Raw genomic sequence first — 16,742 nt, 5'->3', positions numbered from 1 at the left:
TACATGATGTGAATGTTACTTGTGACTTGTCAACCCAACCTGGTCACTGTCCAGGTCTCGCTGCAGTTGGACATGGCCTGCTTCCGTATAGGAGGCATCGTGAATACTGCTGGACGCTGCTGACTGGGCAACCAAATCTGCCTGTAGATAGTGCGCAAGTATGACTTAATACCTAATATTTCAAGAAGTTTTGTTTTTAACATTTTTTTTTAAGAATGATGCCCATAACTTCTCCAAAAGAAAAAAAACTATTTTCTTACCTCCAGCGCACAATTCTGGAAAATACTTGATGTACTGGCACACTGGGAAGACCCACGATCTGACTTCTCAGGATCATTTTCCTTTCCTACTTTAGATGAATGTGCAGCACCTAGATGAGTGCAACATTAAGATAAAATATAAAAATCAAAATACTCATTGATATGTAGGGGAAGGTAGCTTACACAGCATATTATTGAGGCCTTGATTTCAGTGCCAACACAGAAATGACAATGTTTGCAAAGAAAGCTACCTACTGAAATCAAGGAATCTGTGCACAGATTTTGTTGGAATCAGCATCAGTTTGATTCTTTACACCAATAAGGAATTATCATCAGGTGCCCAAAAAACAGATACGACATCACACAAGGGAAGACAGAAGTAATTCTCTCAAACAGTAAGTCAGGAAATAAAATCCCATTGATCTCCTTTACTCTTAATGAGATTAGGAAAATAAGGTTGAGGATTATCAGATCAGCCACGAGCTCACTGAATGTGAAGTAAATTCAATGGGCTGCAAGGCCTACTATTGCTCCTGTGTCCTATGGTCTTACAGTGAGCAAAATGAATGGCTGGATTGTACACATGGGATTAAGCTGGAAACCAAGACAGCAACATCAAATGTAGAAAAACAAATGGTCTGTAGAGTGGTGGTGGGATGGTCTGCCAGGCACGGTGTGGAGTGAAAATGGAAAGGGGATGAAAGTAATGGGTTGCTGTTTATAGAAATGCTGGGCTAATATTCAGAAGATCGAGAGGATGTTTATTGACATAAGGTGCTTGACAATCTCACGGGAGAAACCTGAGCCAGGGCACAGCTCAGCATAACAGGCCATCCATTTAAGACAGAGTTGAGGAGGAAGGTATTTTCTTAGAGCTGGGAAGTTTCGGAACATTTTTGTATTGATGTGTCCATTTATTTTACAGAACACTACAGTCAAATTAAATTTGACTATATTTGTGTTAGTGATACATAGGAGGTATCAAATATAGTCATGGGTTTGTGATGAGTAAGCTGGAAAGAAAAAGCTCGAAAATGACTCGATCAATAGTCTTAGTGATGCAGCAATTTAAAAATCTAAATTGAAAAATAAAAAAAAACCAGCTTGAAAGCACAGGGTACTTAGATGGTTTACAGAGAAAGCATGACTTTCTGGTTTAAACTTCAAATACAACATTCCACTAATTTTAACTAACCAGTCAGGGGGTGTTTACCAGTATCACTGCTGTTGCTGCTGCCACCAAGGCTTGTATTGCTTTGGTTAAGCCCATTTGTTGGCACTGTCATAGGCAGACCGACTCTTTCAGTTGGGCTTCCACTGCAGCTATAATCCTGAATACCAGGTGGAAAGTTGAATCCTGAATCATCAAAATGTTCATCCTGAACATGGAAAGAAGCAATTAATTCAACCAGTTGAACAGTTGTTCATTTCAAAATGGTTAGCAAAGAAATACGATACAGACATCGAGCAAGTGCTGCATTATAGTTAACAATGGACACGTGAACTAAATATTTATTACTCAAGGAAATAGGGAAATCCCCGGCAATTACAGACCAGTAAGTCTCACGTCTGTCATCTACAAGGTGTGAGAAAGGATTCTGAGGGATAAGATTTATGACCATCTGAAAGAGCATGGCTTGATTAAATGCAGTCAACACAGTTTTGTGAGGGGCAGGTCATGCCTCACAAACCTTATCGAGTTCTTTGAGGATGTGACTAGAAAAGTTGATGAGGGTCGAGCTGTGGATGTGTATATGGACTTCAGCAAGGCATTTGATAAAGTTCCCATGGTAGGCTCATTCAGAAGGTCAGGAGGAATGGGATACAGGGGAACTTAGCTGTCTGGATATAGAATTGGCTGGCCAAAAGAAGACAGCGAGTGGTAGTAGAAGGAAAATATTCTGCTTGGAAGTCTGTGGTGCGTGGTGTTCCACAGGGCTCTGTCCTTGGGCCTCTGTTTGTAATTTTTATTCATGACTTGGACGAGAGGATTGAAGGATGGGTCAGCAAGTTTGCAGACGACACAAAGGTTGGAGATGTCGTTGACAGTATAGAGGGCTGTTCTAGGCTGCAGCAGGGCATTGAAAGGATGCAGAAATGGGCTGTGAGGTGGCAGATGGAGTTCAACCTGGATAAATGCGAGGTGATGCATTTTGGACGGCCAAATTTGAAAGCTGAGTACAGGATTAAGAATAGGATTCTTGGCAGTGTGGAGGAACAGAGGGATCTTGGTGTGCAGGTACATAGATCCCGGAAAATGGCTACCCAAGTGGACAGGGTTGTTGAGAAAGCATATGGTGTTTTGGCTTTCATTAACAGGGGGATTGAGTTTAAGAGTCGTGAGATCTCTTGCAGCTCTATAAAACTTTGGTTAGACCGCACTTGGAATACTGCGTCCAGTTCTGGTCGTCCTATTAGAGGAAAGATGTAGATGCTTTGGAGAGGGTTCAGAGGAGGTTTACCAGGATGCTGCCTGGACTGGAGGGCTTGCCTTATGAAGAGAGGTTGATTGAGCTCGGACTTTTTTCATTGGAGAAAAGGAGGAGGAGCAGGGTCCTAATTGAGGTATACAAGATAATAAGAGGCATAGATAAAGTCGATAGCCAGAGACTATTTCCCAGGACAGAAATGGCTAACACGAGGGGTGACAGTTTTAACCTGGTTGGAGGAAAGTATAGAGGGGATGTCAGAGGCAGTTTCTTTACACAGAGAGTTGAGAGAGCATGAATGCGTTGCCAGCAGCAGTTGTGGAAGCAAGGTCATTGGGGACATTTAAGAGACTGCTGGACATGCATATGGTCACAGACATTTGAGGATGCACACATGAGGATCAGTGGTCAGCACAACATAGTGGGCTGAAGGGCCTGTTCTGTGCTGTACTGTTCTATGCTGTATGTTCTAAGTCAGTTAGATAGCAGTTCATATCACAACAATTATAAAACTGAAATATTGTGCTTCTCTGCACCTTAGAACAGTAATAATTGCTAGGATTAATGCCCAGGGCTGTAAGTGTTGGTGGAGGTCACCAATCTACTCACACTCCGTTAAGTCAAATTGTATAATTATTCCAAGTAAATTTTAGCCATTGCTATCTATTCTGTACTTGAGTGAATAGAAAGATCAAATGCACATTTGAATAATTAAAAGTACTTTTTGAAAAAAATGAAAAAAAGCTGGCAAGACCAGATTCAAAATTCCATCAATGGAACTTCAGCAATTACCAGCACAGAAAGGGGCCAGTTTCCATTCATCTGGAATAATGAGCGCGGTTTTAGGCTCCATGTCTAAGGATAGGCTGGCCTCGGACAGGGTCCAGAGGTGGTCTACAAGAACAGTCATGGGAATGAAGGACTTATCATATGAGGAACGTTTAAGGACTCTGGGTATGTCTTCAATGGATTTTAGAAAGATGAGGCAGGGACGGGATTGGACTGAAATTTACAGAAGATTGAGAGGCTGCATAGAGTGGGACATGGATAAAATAATTTCCATTTGTAGTAGAGACTAGGACTCAAGGGCAGAGTCTCAGAGTGAAGGGGACAACCCTAGAGAACTGAAATGAGGATGGCTTTCTTCAGCCAGAGAGTGGTGAATCTGTGGAACTCATTGCCACAGAAGATTGCAGAGGCCAAGTCATTGAGTGCATTAAGACAGAGATAGATAGATTCATGATTAATAAATGGATCAAAGGTAAAGTGGTGACAGCAGGGGAATGGGTTGAGAAACATACCACCCAATTGAATGGCAGAGCAGATTCGATGGGACAAATGGTCTAAGTCTGCTCCTGTATCTTAGGGTCTTGCAATCACTTAACCTGCCATAGTCTATGCTGACTTCTATGATAAAGCTCAAACTAATCTTATGGCCCTGTTCTTGACCCATAAATCTGTAGCAGTAAATCTAAAAAGCAGTAACTTCAGCTACCAAGAAGAAAAAAAAACAAGTTGTCTTATTTGCCATCAACCTGAAATATTAGATTTTCCCACTTTTGGCCACAGAGTTTTCAGCCTTGTTGTTCTTACTTCAGGATGTGTGTTATTCAAGGTATTTTTCTTTTGTCTCTCTTCGGTCAGCTACATCCATGCAATTGCCCAGCTAATAACTGAAATACTTCATCATTAATTCAATTCCTTGCTCAAATCATTGTCTCTTCAGTGACTCCATCGGTCAAATATAATATTTCATCTTTCCACCTTATTCAATCCGAAACAAAATTTCAAACTTCACATCCTGGCCATTACCAAGGCTGTTGCTTTTACAAGAGCAACATTGTCTGCCTTCTCCAATTACAGCTCAAACATTAATCTCTCCATTTGTCATGTTCAGGCTCAATTGCTTTAATTGTCCCTGAGTTTCTCTACTGTCACCAACACAAACAGACCCGAGATTCCCCAATTTACATCCTGTCCTACATGATAATTCCAGTTCTTGCCGACTCAACTTCTTCCTACTCGGTTGCCTTCATTCACCCGTGATCTTTTCCCATGTGATTTCTGTGACACAATTGAGTATTTTATCTTAGCCTCACAATACTGTGTAATTCCTCTTCACTTCAGATGCTAGAAGTGTGTTCAGCCACTAAGACCCTAATAGCCTTTCTGAACTATGCCTTCTTCCTATTCTGTTAAATGCTCTCTCAAAAACCAAGAAATGAATTATAACTTTTGACACTCTGAACTCTTTAAAAATGCTGCTATCTTACACCTCAAACATGTTGATGGACATTCCTCCATATTATAATTTAAAATAAGCAGCAGAAACAAAGCAATAACATTCTGACTCAAGAAACACTTTCCAACAAAAGGAACGGTACAATATCTCACCAACAAAACCAATAAAAACACCTATATATCACAGCATCTGATTTCAAATTACATTCAGGACTATTATGGGTGAGATGTTTCTCAACCCTGTTCCCCTGCCTTCTCCCCATAACTTTTGATCCACTTACTAATCATGAACCTATCTAACGTCTTAAATACGCTCAATGACTTGGCCTCCATGACCTTCTGTGGCACTGAGTTCCACAGATGACCCCGCCTCTGGCTGAAGAAATCCCTCCTCATTTCAATTATGAAAGGTTGTCCCTTCATTTTCAGGTTGTGCACTTGAACTGTGGTCTCTCCTACAAATGGAAATATTTTATCCATGCCCCACTCTATCCAGGTCACTCAATATTCTGTCAGTTCAATCAGAATCCCCTAGGTGATTACACTATGAGCAAGTTTTGAGAAGATTTGTAGTTCAGGTTGAGGTTCTGGATGTAGGTTTGCTCGCTGAGCTGGAAGGTTCATTTTCAGACATTTCGTCAACCTACTAGGTAACATCTTCACTGAGTCTCCGGATGAAGCTTCACCCAGAGTCTCACTGATGTTACCTAGTATGGTGACAAAACGATTGAAAACGAACCTTCTAGCTCAGCGAGCAAACCTACATCCTGATGATACTATGGCTTGAAGAGGTGTATTTCGTCCTGGTATTTTTTTAAATGAAGTAAGGTTGAGACAGTGGCCTTGAGCAGTGAAATAAACAGCTTGTGAGACCTTTTTTTTAAATAAAAGTTGGTACAATTGAAGCAGCTTGAATGGATGTGGCCAAGCTCCTACAAAACCAGGATTTTTAAATTAGCTTTCAGCAGTTTCTGAGATCTTGAAGCTCTCATTCCTCTCTCTCTAATGGAGAAGAGGTGGGGTTGTCTTTCCGCTGCTAGAGTTGCAATATGAGACAATCTATTTTATGAATTTGCCTTTGCCAAGGGTATAGTTATGGGATGCTACTATATTGGAACAGTAATTAGCATGATAGAATTGTGATTCATCTAATGATTTTATTTTTGTTTTGTCTGCATTTTAACCTTAGTGGAATAATAAAGTTGGTTTTGCTTAACATTGGGTACTTTGACCAACTGAATTGCATTTCGAACATAATGCCTTACACTTACCTTTAAAATAAGGAAAAGTTAGGATATAGGCTACCTTCCGAATAGATTTTGAGGGGTTAGGTCTGGTCCGTAACAAATTGCGAGCTCTTGTCAGGATCAAAATCTCTATAATTCTAAATTGGGTTTAGGGTTGTTGGACTCAAGGCAAAGAGTGGCGAGTGTTGGTTTTTTTTATTTCAGGTGCTGTATTTGGTTGGTTTAAATAGGGTGTGCCTTATGAAGAAATGGTTCTTTCAGTCACTAAGAGTTTCCTGAGGGTGGAAGAAGTCACTTTGGACGTTTTACACTAAGTGAGCAAGACAAAGCTTTTGGAATTGACAATAACAGTTGAAAGTGGAGCTGCGTGTGTCTGTGAGGAAAGGGGTAATAATTGTAATACAGAACAACCGCGGTTATCCGATCAATTATCTGAATTTCGGATTATCCACACAAGATCTCAAGGTCCCGTAAAAACATTATCCGTTATCTGAGCAATCAGTTTTCTGAACAAAATATTCCCTGCCCATCTCATTTGGATAATTGAGGTTGTTCTGGACATACATTTGGAAAAGTCAATTTTGCTTGATTGCTGACATGTGTTTTGAAAGCACTCAACAGTCATTAAAAGAGATAAGATACGGTATGTAGATTATTCTTCTTGGCTGATGACATTACACTCCCCTAACCCCACACCTGGACTAAGAGTTGAAGCCAGACCTGTCAGGATTGAAATCCTTCTCCTTACAAAGTAGATCACAATTTTAGAATGGTAAATCACAATTGGCAAATATGTTAGTTTTAAAACTGAGATAGATAAAATTAAAGGCAATCAAAACATATTGAGAGAGATTAAGGAATCAACTTGTGATCCTACTGTTCTTGCAAACTACTGTCTGATCTTCAACCTTCCTTTTCTTTCAAAGTCCATGAATATATTGTTACTTCCAAGGTCTTGAATCCACTTGTGCTAAACAACCAAACTACTTATCCGACATTAGCTGCTATTTCTTCCAATTAAACATTGGAGGGACTAAAGCCATCTATTTCCCATTCCAAACTCGATCCCCGAGTGATGGAAGTTTAAGATTAAATCAATCTGTTTGCAATGATATGAAATTAAACCAAAAGGTAAGATTTCGGCCACACTGCCAATATCATATCCACCCATTAAACACATGGATGATTTAATATGACATGATAAACAACATTGCTTTTAACACTAGACAGCGAGTGCACTGCCTAAATGGACAGTACCATTGAACCATCTAAAATATAACGGACAAGTCTTTATTTCTATCTATCAGTATCCACAGCCAAAATGAGAACACTTACAAATAAAATGCCAATAAATTAAGTTAAGTTTGGACCTTTACCACCAATTCAGCTCCGGCCAGATGCCCACCATCACAATGTTCATCAGATATCTAAAACGTGCAACATTACAGATGTAATTGAGAAGCTAAAAAAACTGACACCAAGTTACAAATTGCACTGTGGAGCTCTGATATACAGGCAACAGGTTAGATGCATTTACCAACTACACAACATACAAGTAATAAAAATACACTTCGATATCCGCAAAACAGTTGCCTTGAAAGAATGCATAAATACTATTTTACTTTAAATGACATTGTCTTCAGAAAGAATGAAGATCAATGAGCCTTCCAACAATACCAAGTTTTCTTTACATAAAGAAATCATAAAACTTCACAATACCACTTCAAAATATCACTTTCACAAACAATGCTTGTGCAACTAGGTAGATTTTTCTATTCATAAGTCTGGTCATAATTCTCAAATGATAGTGACAATTAATTGTTAAGTAATTTCCTATTCCAACAGTTTTCTCAAAGAAAACCCCACATGCAGGGAGCGTAGATATTGCCTAACCTCATCATCAGAGTAGGAGTACGCTGATGCCACAGCTCCCCACATCTTGCTAGCAACATTTGCTGCTTGCTTCATGCCTGACTTAAGTACATCCATCTTGGGTCCAGACAGCAGGTTGTCAATTTTAAATCCTGAAAATGATGTAACGATGGACCCCAAGGAGCCATGCTGGCTGTTCCGCACCAAGGCAGTTAGTGAAGTTGAACGCATTTTCTGCGAAACTGGTATTTTCGGCTGCCCAGCAAATGTTTTTGACCTTGAGACAGATTTGGATGTTGTTTGTACATCCTCTGGTGGAGCAGGGCTCAATGGGAGACTTGACCTTCTTTCTTGTGCATGACAGTGAACTCCATCATGGTCATTTGATGGCTTCTCTTCAATCTCAGTTTTGTGCAGTTCCATACTGGCTGATTTACCCCCAAGAGGGCTCTTAAGATTCATATACATTTCAATTTCATCTGCAAGTTTTCGAGACACAACTGGTGGTAAAGTCTTCTCTTCGATTTTGGAAGGGATTTTCTTCTCCGTTTCTGAGGCCAGTAATGATAATGGATCAAAACCTACCTTAACATCTTCTCTTTCTACAGACTTAATCGCAGAGTGCACACTAGTCCTATTCTGCATGGGATCTTGATTTTCTTCACGAATTGGAAGAATAGCTTCTGGTTCAATCTGTAAATCACCTTTTACAAAAACTGAATTGTTTGATTTCATTGTACTTTCAGCATCAACATGATATGGATCTGATGGTTCCATCATATGTGAGATTCTGTTCTCTGAAGCATCAAAGATGACTCTGCTGTCACCACTTTGACCTTGTGCTGTTTGATGAGTTGAGTGATCCAATAATGGAGCGGTCTTCATCTTGGACATATCTTTGGCATTGCACAGAGCAGCAGCCAGGATCTTGGCATCTGCACCCATAGTCTCAGCTATCTCATTTGGATCAGTTTCGAGGGTCCCTTTCTGAAGTAACATGTTTGAACGTGTATCGGCACTGAAACTGCAGCTCCTTTCTGCCCAGAACTTTTGCCGCTGCTGGCTCTTCCCGCTGTTTGGCCTATGTGCCTGGGTACTAGAGTCACCCACTCCATTACCGTCTTGATAATGGTCATTGCTATCCAGTAGCAGGCTAGCCAAATGGTCTAGAATTGAGAAGATCATGAAAGTAAAAGATTAATTTTACAAGTCATGCAATTCATTACTTACCATTTTCAATAAATCAACAGTGATGCTTTAAAACAAAACAAAAAGGTAGAATTGTAAGGAATCTCTATTGTTAAGAGGTTAGGCTGAAATGCATTATTTTGGGTGGCTAGGATAATTTTTTAAAGGCCTTAAATCAGAACAAATACTACAATTTAACCAAAGGAGTCTCATGTCCAAAATACTTCATAGATAGTTGGCATCACAAAAAAGTTAACAGAATTGTAAATAATCCTGACCACAACTACATATTTAAGGGAAGCAGATGCAAGGTGGCTTGAGGGAAGAAAGGAGGTAGGAAATTACCTTAACCTAGACTTATGTCCTACATTCAAGAGCTTTGACAGCAAGAGAGATGGGGAAAATTGAGAAATGAATGAGAAGAGGACCAAACCAACCAAAAAACAAAAATCACAATTCAATTATCTACTACTACTTTTGAAGTAAATTTGAAAGAAGCCTTTTGAAAAGCAAGAACCAACACTTAAACAGCTAAAAAAAATTGGCACAGTAGCAGCATTCCTCTGTCACAGCTGGAAGGTCAAGAGTTCAAATCTCACTCCAGAGACAAGGATACAAACTTCAGGCAGCATTTCTGAGTAGCACTGAGAGACTGCTAGATATTTCTAATCATGGGGTCCAGAAAGTGTTTCAACAACTCTGGAACAGATGAGACTTGAACCAGAGTACAATTGTAACAACATTGGAAATATGTCCACCTGACTCGCTGCAGTTTTTTGTGGGAAACCTCCTTCTGTGCACCACTTGTAGTGAACTCATCGCCTATTGATACAGACCCGTTGTATTATTTTGCACACCCATTGTATTTGGTCCTTGTCTCTGTCATCACTTGAAGTCTATTGAACTTTAAAAGTTGTATTCTTTTAATAATTAGAGTTCCCCTATGTCTGTCTGTCTGAAATATGATGATGGAGAGGATACTTTTCACATTGGGACTTCATTGTGAAAAAAGGAGCTAAAGTCATTCCCACTGAACAGTTAAATGCGTCAGTTTGATTTTTTTTAAAAAAGGGTCTTTAATATGTGGAAAACTTCTCTAAGGAAGTTTCCAGTGGCACAAACAATTCCAAAACAATTGCTAAAGAATAAACTGATCAAATGCAAAGCACTGTAATGCAATACAATACTGGTAACAAGGAAGGAAAAAAGAATTGCTTACCATTATTTCCTTGTTTGCCAACAGTAGGACATGGCAGCTTCACAATGCTGCTACACGAAGTTAGTTTTTCTGGTAAGCTGGAATTCTTACTGTCGTTACTAACTGATTGATCCACATCAGAGCTGTTTGAGCCTTTACCTGTTGATAAAATACAAATGTGAATTTAGTTAAAAATAGTTCCTTCAAATTCAAAATCACATTTACATATGAAATAATAAGATTAGATTACAAGAGCAGAACATAAAGCTACGTAAAATTTGCAGGAAAGTGGAAGTGAGGAAAATTAGTCATGATTATATCAAATGGCAGGGCAGGCTTGAAGAGCGTAGTCTCCATTTTTATGATGTTTCAACAGATACTTAATACAGGAATAAACTGCAGAAAAACAATTTACATTCATGTTGTCTTTCTAAAATAATGGGAGTTGTAAGGTAGCTTGCAGGAACATTATAAAACAACATGACACTGAATCATACATTAGGTCAGATACCAAAAACGTGATCAGAGAGGCAGGAGATGTACAGGCAGAATTAGGCCATTCTGCTAATCAAGTCAGATTCTGCCATTCAATGAAATAATTTCTGATCTGATCATCCTTGACTCTGCTTGCCTGCCAAAACCTGTCCATCTCAGCCTTGAATATAACCTACAATAAAGAATTCCAGACTTACTAACCTTGGAGAGAAAATATTTCTCATCTCTGTTTTACGTGGCAGCTCCTCATTCGGAAATGATGCCCTCTGGTCCTCGACTTTCCCAAAAAGGGAAACAACCTCTCCACATCCACCCTCTCAAGTGCCCTAATAGTCATGTAATGTTTCAAAAGTCATCTTTCATTCTTATAAACTTCAATGACCGTACAGCCAAACAACTCGGATTCTCTTCATAAGAAAATCCCTCTAATAGAGATCAATATAGTGAGCCACCTTTGGACAGCCATCAACGCCAGTAAATCTCTTCTTCAAGAAGGAGCCCCAAGTTGTTCTCAGTCTTGCAGCTGTGGTTTGACTTGTGTCTTGTATAGTTTTAGTAGGATTTCATCATTTCTACCCTCAATAAAGGCCAAGATTTCATTTGCCTTCCCTATTACCTGGTGAACTTGGATACTTGGTGGAGAATCATACAGCACAGAAAAAAAACACTTTGGCCCAACTCATCCAAAATACTCCGTCATCCAAAACACTGTGGGTTTCCTCTGGGTGCTCTGGTTTCCTCCCACATTCCAAAGATGTGCAAATCAGTTAAATTGGCCATGCTAAATTGCCCATAGTATTCAGAGCATTAGTCAGAGGGAAATGGGTCTGGGTAGGTTACTCTTTGGAGGGTCGGTGCGGACTTGCTGGGCCGAAGGGCCTGTTCCACACTGAGTAATCTAATCTATCACTACATTGACACCGAATAGCAGTAATCACATATGCTGCCTTTTAAATAGTGATCTCAGACCATTTCCTGTACACATGATGGCGAATACCCTTGCCAACGTTTATAGGGGTGCCATCGAGAGCAGTCTGTCTGGACGTATCACTAACCTGGTATGGCAACTGTACCAGTTAAGATCAGAGACAGTTACAGAGAGTGGTGAACTCAGCGTGGACAATCACAAAGGCCAACCTCCAATCTATAGAATCCATCTACCAGGCCTGCTGTCAAGGAAAGGCCACCAGCATTCTCAAAGATCCATCCCATCCTGGCAATGTTTTTCTACAACCTCTACCATCTGGGAGTTACAGAAGCCTGAACACATGTGCCAGCCGGTTTCACAACAGTTTCAAACCTATTGTTAAAATACTGACCGGACTCAAATTCTTAACATTCACCTGTACCTGAGTTTTTGTTTTTGCCACTGTTTACCTATTATTTACTATCTATGCTACTTAACTCAGTGATCTGCCTGTATTACTCGCAAGACAAAGCTTTTCACTGTGCCTCAGTACAACGTGACAAACTCAGTTCAATGCAATTCAATTCACTAGAAACTTATCCTGAAACAGTCATTTCACGTCATTGTCATAAATACACATTTGCAGTATATAATTTCCAAATAGTTACAGTCCATTAATTAGAAGCATTTCCAAGGTTTTATTCTACCTTTGCCATGTACCTGGCTTTAATAGATGAACTTTGCTCAAATTGATCAGAAATTGCAACAGAAAACCATTCTCTGAAAACTTGGCTTCCCTCATGTTTGTCACCTCAGAATGAAGCAGCACGTACTTCTTGGACTCTTGGTGCAGTGGTTAGCACTGCTGCCTCACAGCGCCTGTAGACCCGGGTTCAATTCCCGACTCAGGCGACTGACTGTGTGGAGTTTGCACGTTCTCCCCGTGTCTGCGTGGGTTTCCTCCGGGTGCTCCGGTTTCCTCCCACAGTCACAAAGATGTGCGGGTCAGGTGAATTGGCCAAGCTAAATTGCCCCTAGTGTTAGGTAAGGGGTAAATGTAGGGGTATGGGTGGGTTGCGCTTCGGCGGGTCGGTGTGGACTTGTTGGGCCGAGGGGCCTGTTTCCACACTGTAAATCTAATCTAATCTAAACATCTACAGTAGAAGTAAATGATGCACAAAAAAAAAATGGTTTGACATGAACTCTAATGTGCTATCACTCGGGGGTCTTTACAAAATGAAAGAAAATGCCAAAGTTATGTTCTATTTGCAGTCACATTGATTGTCAATCTTCACCTCTTTCCTCTTTAATTGTACTGGATGAGTCAATTTCTATCAGCGTTTCTTCAGTGTCATCACGTCGAAGTTCATCTTTAGATCCATACCCTTGGTCTGACTGGGCACCTGTAAGAAAGCCAAGTAAAGTATGAATTATTTATGCAAAGCTATTTCACAAGAAATTAAGTTATTTATGCATTTTTGTCCCCAGTTAGTCCCTGTTCAAAGTCAAGTTAAAGTTATTGCGCTTTAAAACCATTAACAAAATAAAGACAATACACTTTTGGAATGTTGAGAGTTTCAATTTAACGTCATTTGCCAGAGTTCATGCTCTGTTCCCTCCTGCTTTGAAGACCTTTACTCAATGTTTCTGTTCCTGCGCTTAGTCCTCTTCAAGTTTCTTCTGTTCTTACCCCTGCCCTCAGTCGCTCTTTTCTGCATTAGTGGTGCTGGAAGAGCACAGCAGTTCAGGCAGCATCCGAGGAGCAGTAAAATCAATGTTTCAGGCAAAAGCCATTCATTAGGAATTAAGGCAGAGAGCCTGAAGGGTGGAGAGATAAATGAGAGGAGGGTGGGAGTGGGGAGAAAGTAGCATGGAGTACAATAGGTGAGTGGGGGAGGGGATGAAGGTGATAGGTCAAGGAGGAGGGTGGAGTGGATAGGTGGAAAAGGAGATAGGCAGGTAGGACAAGTCATGGGGACAGTACTGAGCTGAAAGTTTGGAACTAGGTTGAGGTGGGGGAAGGGGAAATGAGGAAACTGTCGAAGTCCACATTGATGCCCTGGGGTTGAAGTGTTCTGAGGCAGAAGATGAGGCGTTCTTCCTGCAGGCGTCTGGTGGTGAGGGAGCGGCGGTGAAGAAGGCCCAGGGCCTCCATGTCCTCGGCAGAGTGGGAGAGGGAGTTGAAATGCTGGGCAACGGGGCGGTGTGGTTGATCGGTGCGGGTTCCAGGAGATGTTCCCTAAAGCGCTCTGATCGGAGGCATGTAGAGGAGACTGCATCGGGAGTAACGGATACAATAAATAATATTGGTGGATGTGCAGGTAAAACTTTGATGGATGTGGAAGGCTCCTTTAGGGCCTTGGATGGAGGTGAGGGAGGAGGTGTGGGCGCAAGTTTTGCAATTCTGCGAAGGCAGGGGAAGGTGCCATGATGGGAGGGTGGGTTGTAGGGCGGTGTGGACCTGACCAGGTAGTCACGGAGGGAACGGTCTTTGTGGAAGGCGGAAAGGGGTGGGGAGGGAAATATATCCCCGGTGGGGTCTTTTTGGACGTGGCGGAAATGTCGGCGGATGATTTGGTTTATGCGAAACTTTGTAGGGCGGAAGGAGAGCACCAGGGGCATTCTGTCCTTGTTACGGTTGGAGGGGTGGGGTCTGAGAGCAGAGGTGCGGGATGTAGATGAGATGCGTTGGAGGGCATCTTTAACCACATGGGAAGGGAAATTGCGGTCTCTAAAGGAGGAGGCCATCTGGTGTGTTCTGTGGTGGAACTGGTCCTCCTGGGAGCAGATACGGCAGAGGCGGAGGAATTGGGAATACGGGATGGCATTTTTGCAAGAGGTAGGGTGGGAAGTGCTGTAATCCAGGTAGCTGTGGGAGTTGGTGGGTTTGTAAAAAATGTCAGTGTCAAGTCAGTCGTCATTAATGGAATTGGAGAGGTCCAGGGAGGTGTCAGAGATGGTCCAGGTAAATTTAAGGTCAGGGTGGAATGTGTTGGTGAAGTTGATGAATTGCTCAACCTCCTCACGGGAGCACAAAGTGGCGCCAATGCAGTCATCAATGTAGCGAAGGAAGAGGTGGGGAGTGGTGCCGGTGTAATTACGGAAGATCGACTGATCAACGTAGCCAACAAAGAGATAGGCATAGCTGGGGCCCATACGTGTGCCCATGGCTACCCCTGTGGTCTGGAGGAAATGGGAAGATTCGAAGGAGAAATTGTTAAGGGTGAGGACCAGTTCGGCCAAATGAATGAGTGTCGATGGAAGGGTATTGTTGGGGACATCTGGAGAGGAAAAAGCGGAGGGCTTGGAGGCCTCACCATGGCGGATGGAGATGTAGAGGGATTGGATATCCATGGTGAAGATGAGGCATTGGGGGCCGGGGAAATGGAAGTCTTGGAGGAGGTGGAGGGCGTGGGTGGTGTCTCGAACGTATGTGGGGAGTTCCTGGACTAGGGGGGATAGGACTGTGTCGAGGTAGGTAGAGATGAGTTCAGTGGGGCAGGAGCATGCTGAGACAATGGGTCAGCCAGGGTGGTCAGGCTTGTGGATCTTGGGAAGGAGGTAGAACCGGGCAGTGCGGGGTTCCCGGACTATGAGGTTGGCAGCTGTGCTTGGGAGATCTCCTGAGGTGATGAGGTTCTGTATGGTCTGGGAGATGATGGTTTGGTGATGGGGGTGGGGTCATAGTCGAGGGAGCGGTAGGAAGAGGTGCCCTCGAGTTGGCGTTGGCTTCAGCGGTGTAGAGATCAGTGCGCCAGACTACCATTGCGCCTCCTTTATCTGCTGGCTTGATGGGGAGGTCGGAATTGGAGCAGAGGGATTGGAGGGCTGCGTGTTGTGAGGGTTAGAGGTTAGAGTGGGGGAGGGGGGTAGACAGGTTGAGGCGGTTAATGTCCCGGCAGCAGCTGGAAATGAAGAGGTCGAGGGCAGGTAATAGGCCAGCGCGGGGTGTCCAGGTGGATGCAGTGTGTTGGAGGTGGGCAAATGGGTCCTCGGAAGCTGGGCAGGAGTCCTGATTGTGAAAGTAAGCTCAGAGGCGGAGGTGGCGGAAGGATTGTTCGATGTCATGGCGTGTATTAAATTCATTGATGTGTGGACAGAGGGGGATGAAGGGGAGTCCTTTGCTGAAGACTGATCGTTTGTCCTCGTGAGGGGGAGGTCTGGAGGGATGGTGAAAACTCGGCAGGGCTGGGATCTGTTATGGGTGTGGAGCTGAGAGTGGGGGCGTAGCCGGTAACTGGAGTGGGTGTTATGGTAGGGGGAATGGGGGTGGAGTCATGAGCAGAGGTGGCGTTCCCCTCAGGATACTGGGGGCCGGGAATGGTGACAGTGGGGTCTGTGGGAGCGTGTCAGCAGAATGCAGGTGAGTGGCATTGGTGGGGGTGGAAGTGGCAGCAGACACGGCAGTACGGGTGGCGGAAGTCACTGAGCGCGTGACATCAGCGATAATGTGAAGCGCGGAAGTGATGTTACGTGTGATGCATGAGGAATTGTGAGGGGTGGAAATGGCTGTGGGAGTGGCCGTGATGGGGGCGGAAGTGACATCAATCAGCATGGGGGTGGCAGCTGCACCAGCGCATGGCTAATGGCGTCCGAGCAGTTCCAGAGGCCAGGGGAATCTTCTGGAATGTTTGAGGAGCGCTGGTTATGGGGGTGGGTAGATAAAAGTTTGTTGTACTTACAGATTTTGATGATTTGGAGATGCCGGTGTTGGACTGGGGTGTACAAGGTTAAAAAATCACACAGCACCAGGTTATAGTCCAACAGGTTTAATTGGAAGCACACTAGCTTTCGGACCGACGCTCCTTCATCAGGTGATAGTGGAGGACTCAATCCTAACACAGAATTTATAGCAAAAATTTGCAGTGTGATGTAACTGAAATTATACATTGAAAAATTAATTGT

The 16,742-nt window shown here is 42.7% G+C and overlaps 1 protein-coding gene across 7 annotated transcripts in view; it reads right to left on the bottom strand.

Annotated features, from left to right (window-relative positions):
* The window catches only part of dennd4c (DENN/MADD domain containing 4C), a 140,091-nt gene that overhangs the window by 19,348 nt on the left and 104,001 nt on the right, over positions 1 to 16,742 (bottom strand). For 6 of the 7 annotated variants that reach the window (XM_060840971.1, XM_060840963.1, XM_060840949.1 and 3 more), the window contains 5 exons: positions 13,133 to 13,240; positions 10,457 to 10,594; positions 8,071 to 9,215; positions 1,456 to 1,639; positions 261 to 370 (listed from right to left, as the gene is read on the bottom strand). In XM_060840971.1, coding sequence (XP_060696954.1) covers positions 261 to 370; positions 1,456 to 1,639; positions 8,071 to 9,215; positions 10,457 to 10,594; positions 13,133 to 13,240 — 1,685 coding nt within the window. The remainder of the gene's footprint in view (positions 1 to 260; positions 371 to 1,455; positions 1,640 to 8,070; positions 9,216 to 10,456; positions 10,595 to 13,132; positions 13,241 to 16,742) is intronic. The other variant, XM_060840986.1, reaches the window with a different exon arrangement.

The sequence above is a fragment of the Hemiscyllium ocellatum genome, chromosome 2 (assembly GCF_020745735.1).
Source record: "Hemiscyllium ocellatum isolate sHemOce1 chromosome 2, sHemOce1.pat.X.cur, whole genome shotgun sequence".
NCBI lineage: Eukaryota > Metazoa > Chordata > Chondrichthyes > Orectolobiformes > Hemiscylliidae > Hemiscyllium > Hemiscyllium ocellatum.
Note: the sequence above shows the minus strand (reverse complement) of the source record. Positions and strands in the feature narration are given on the sequence as shown.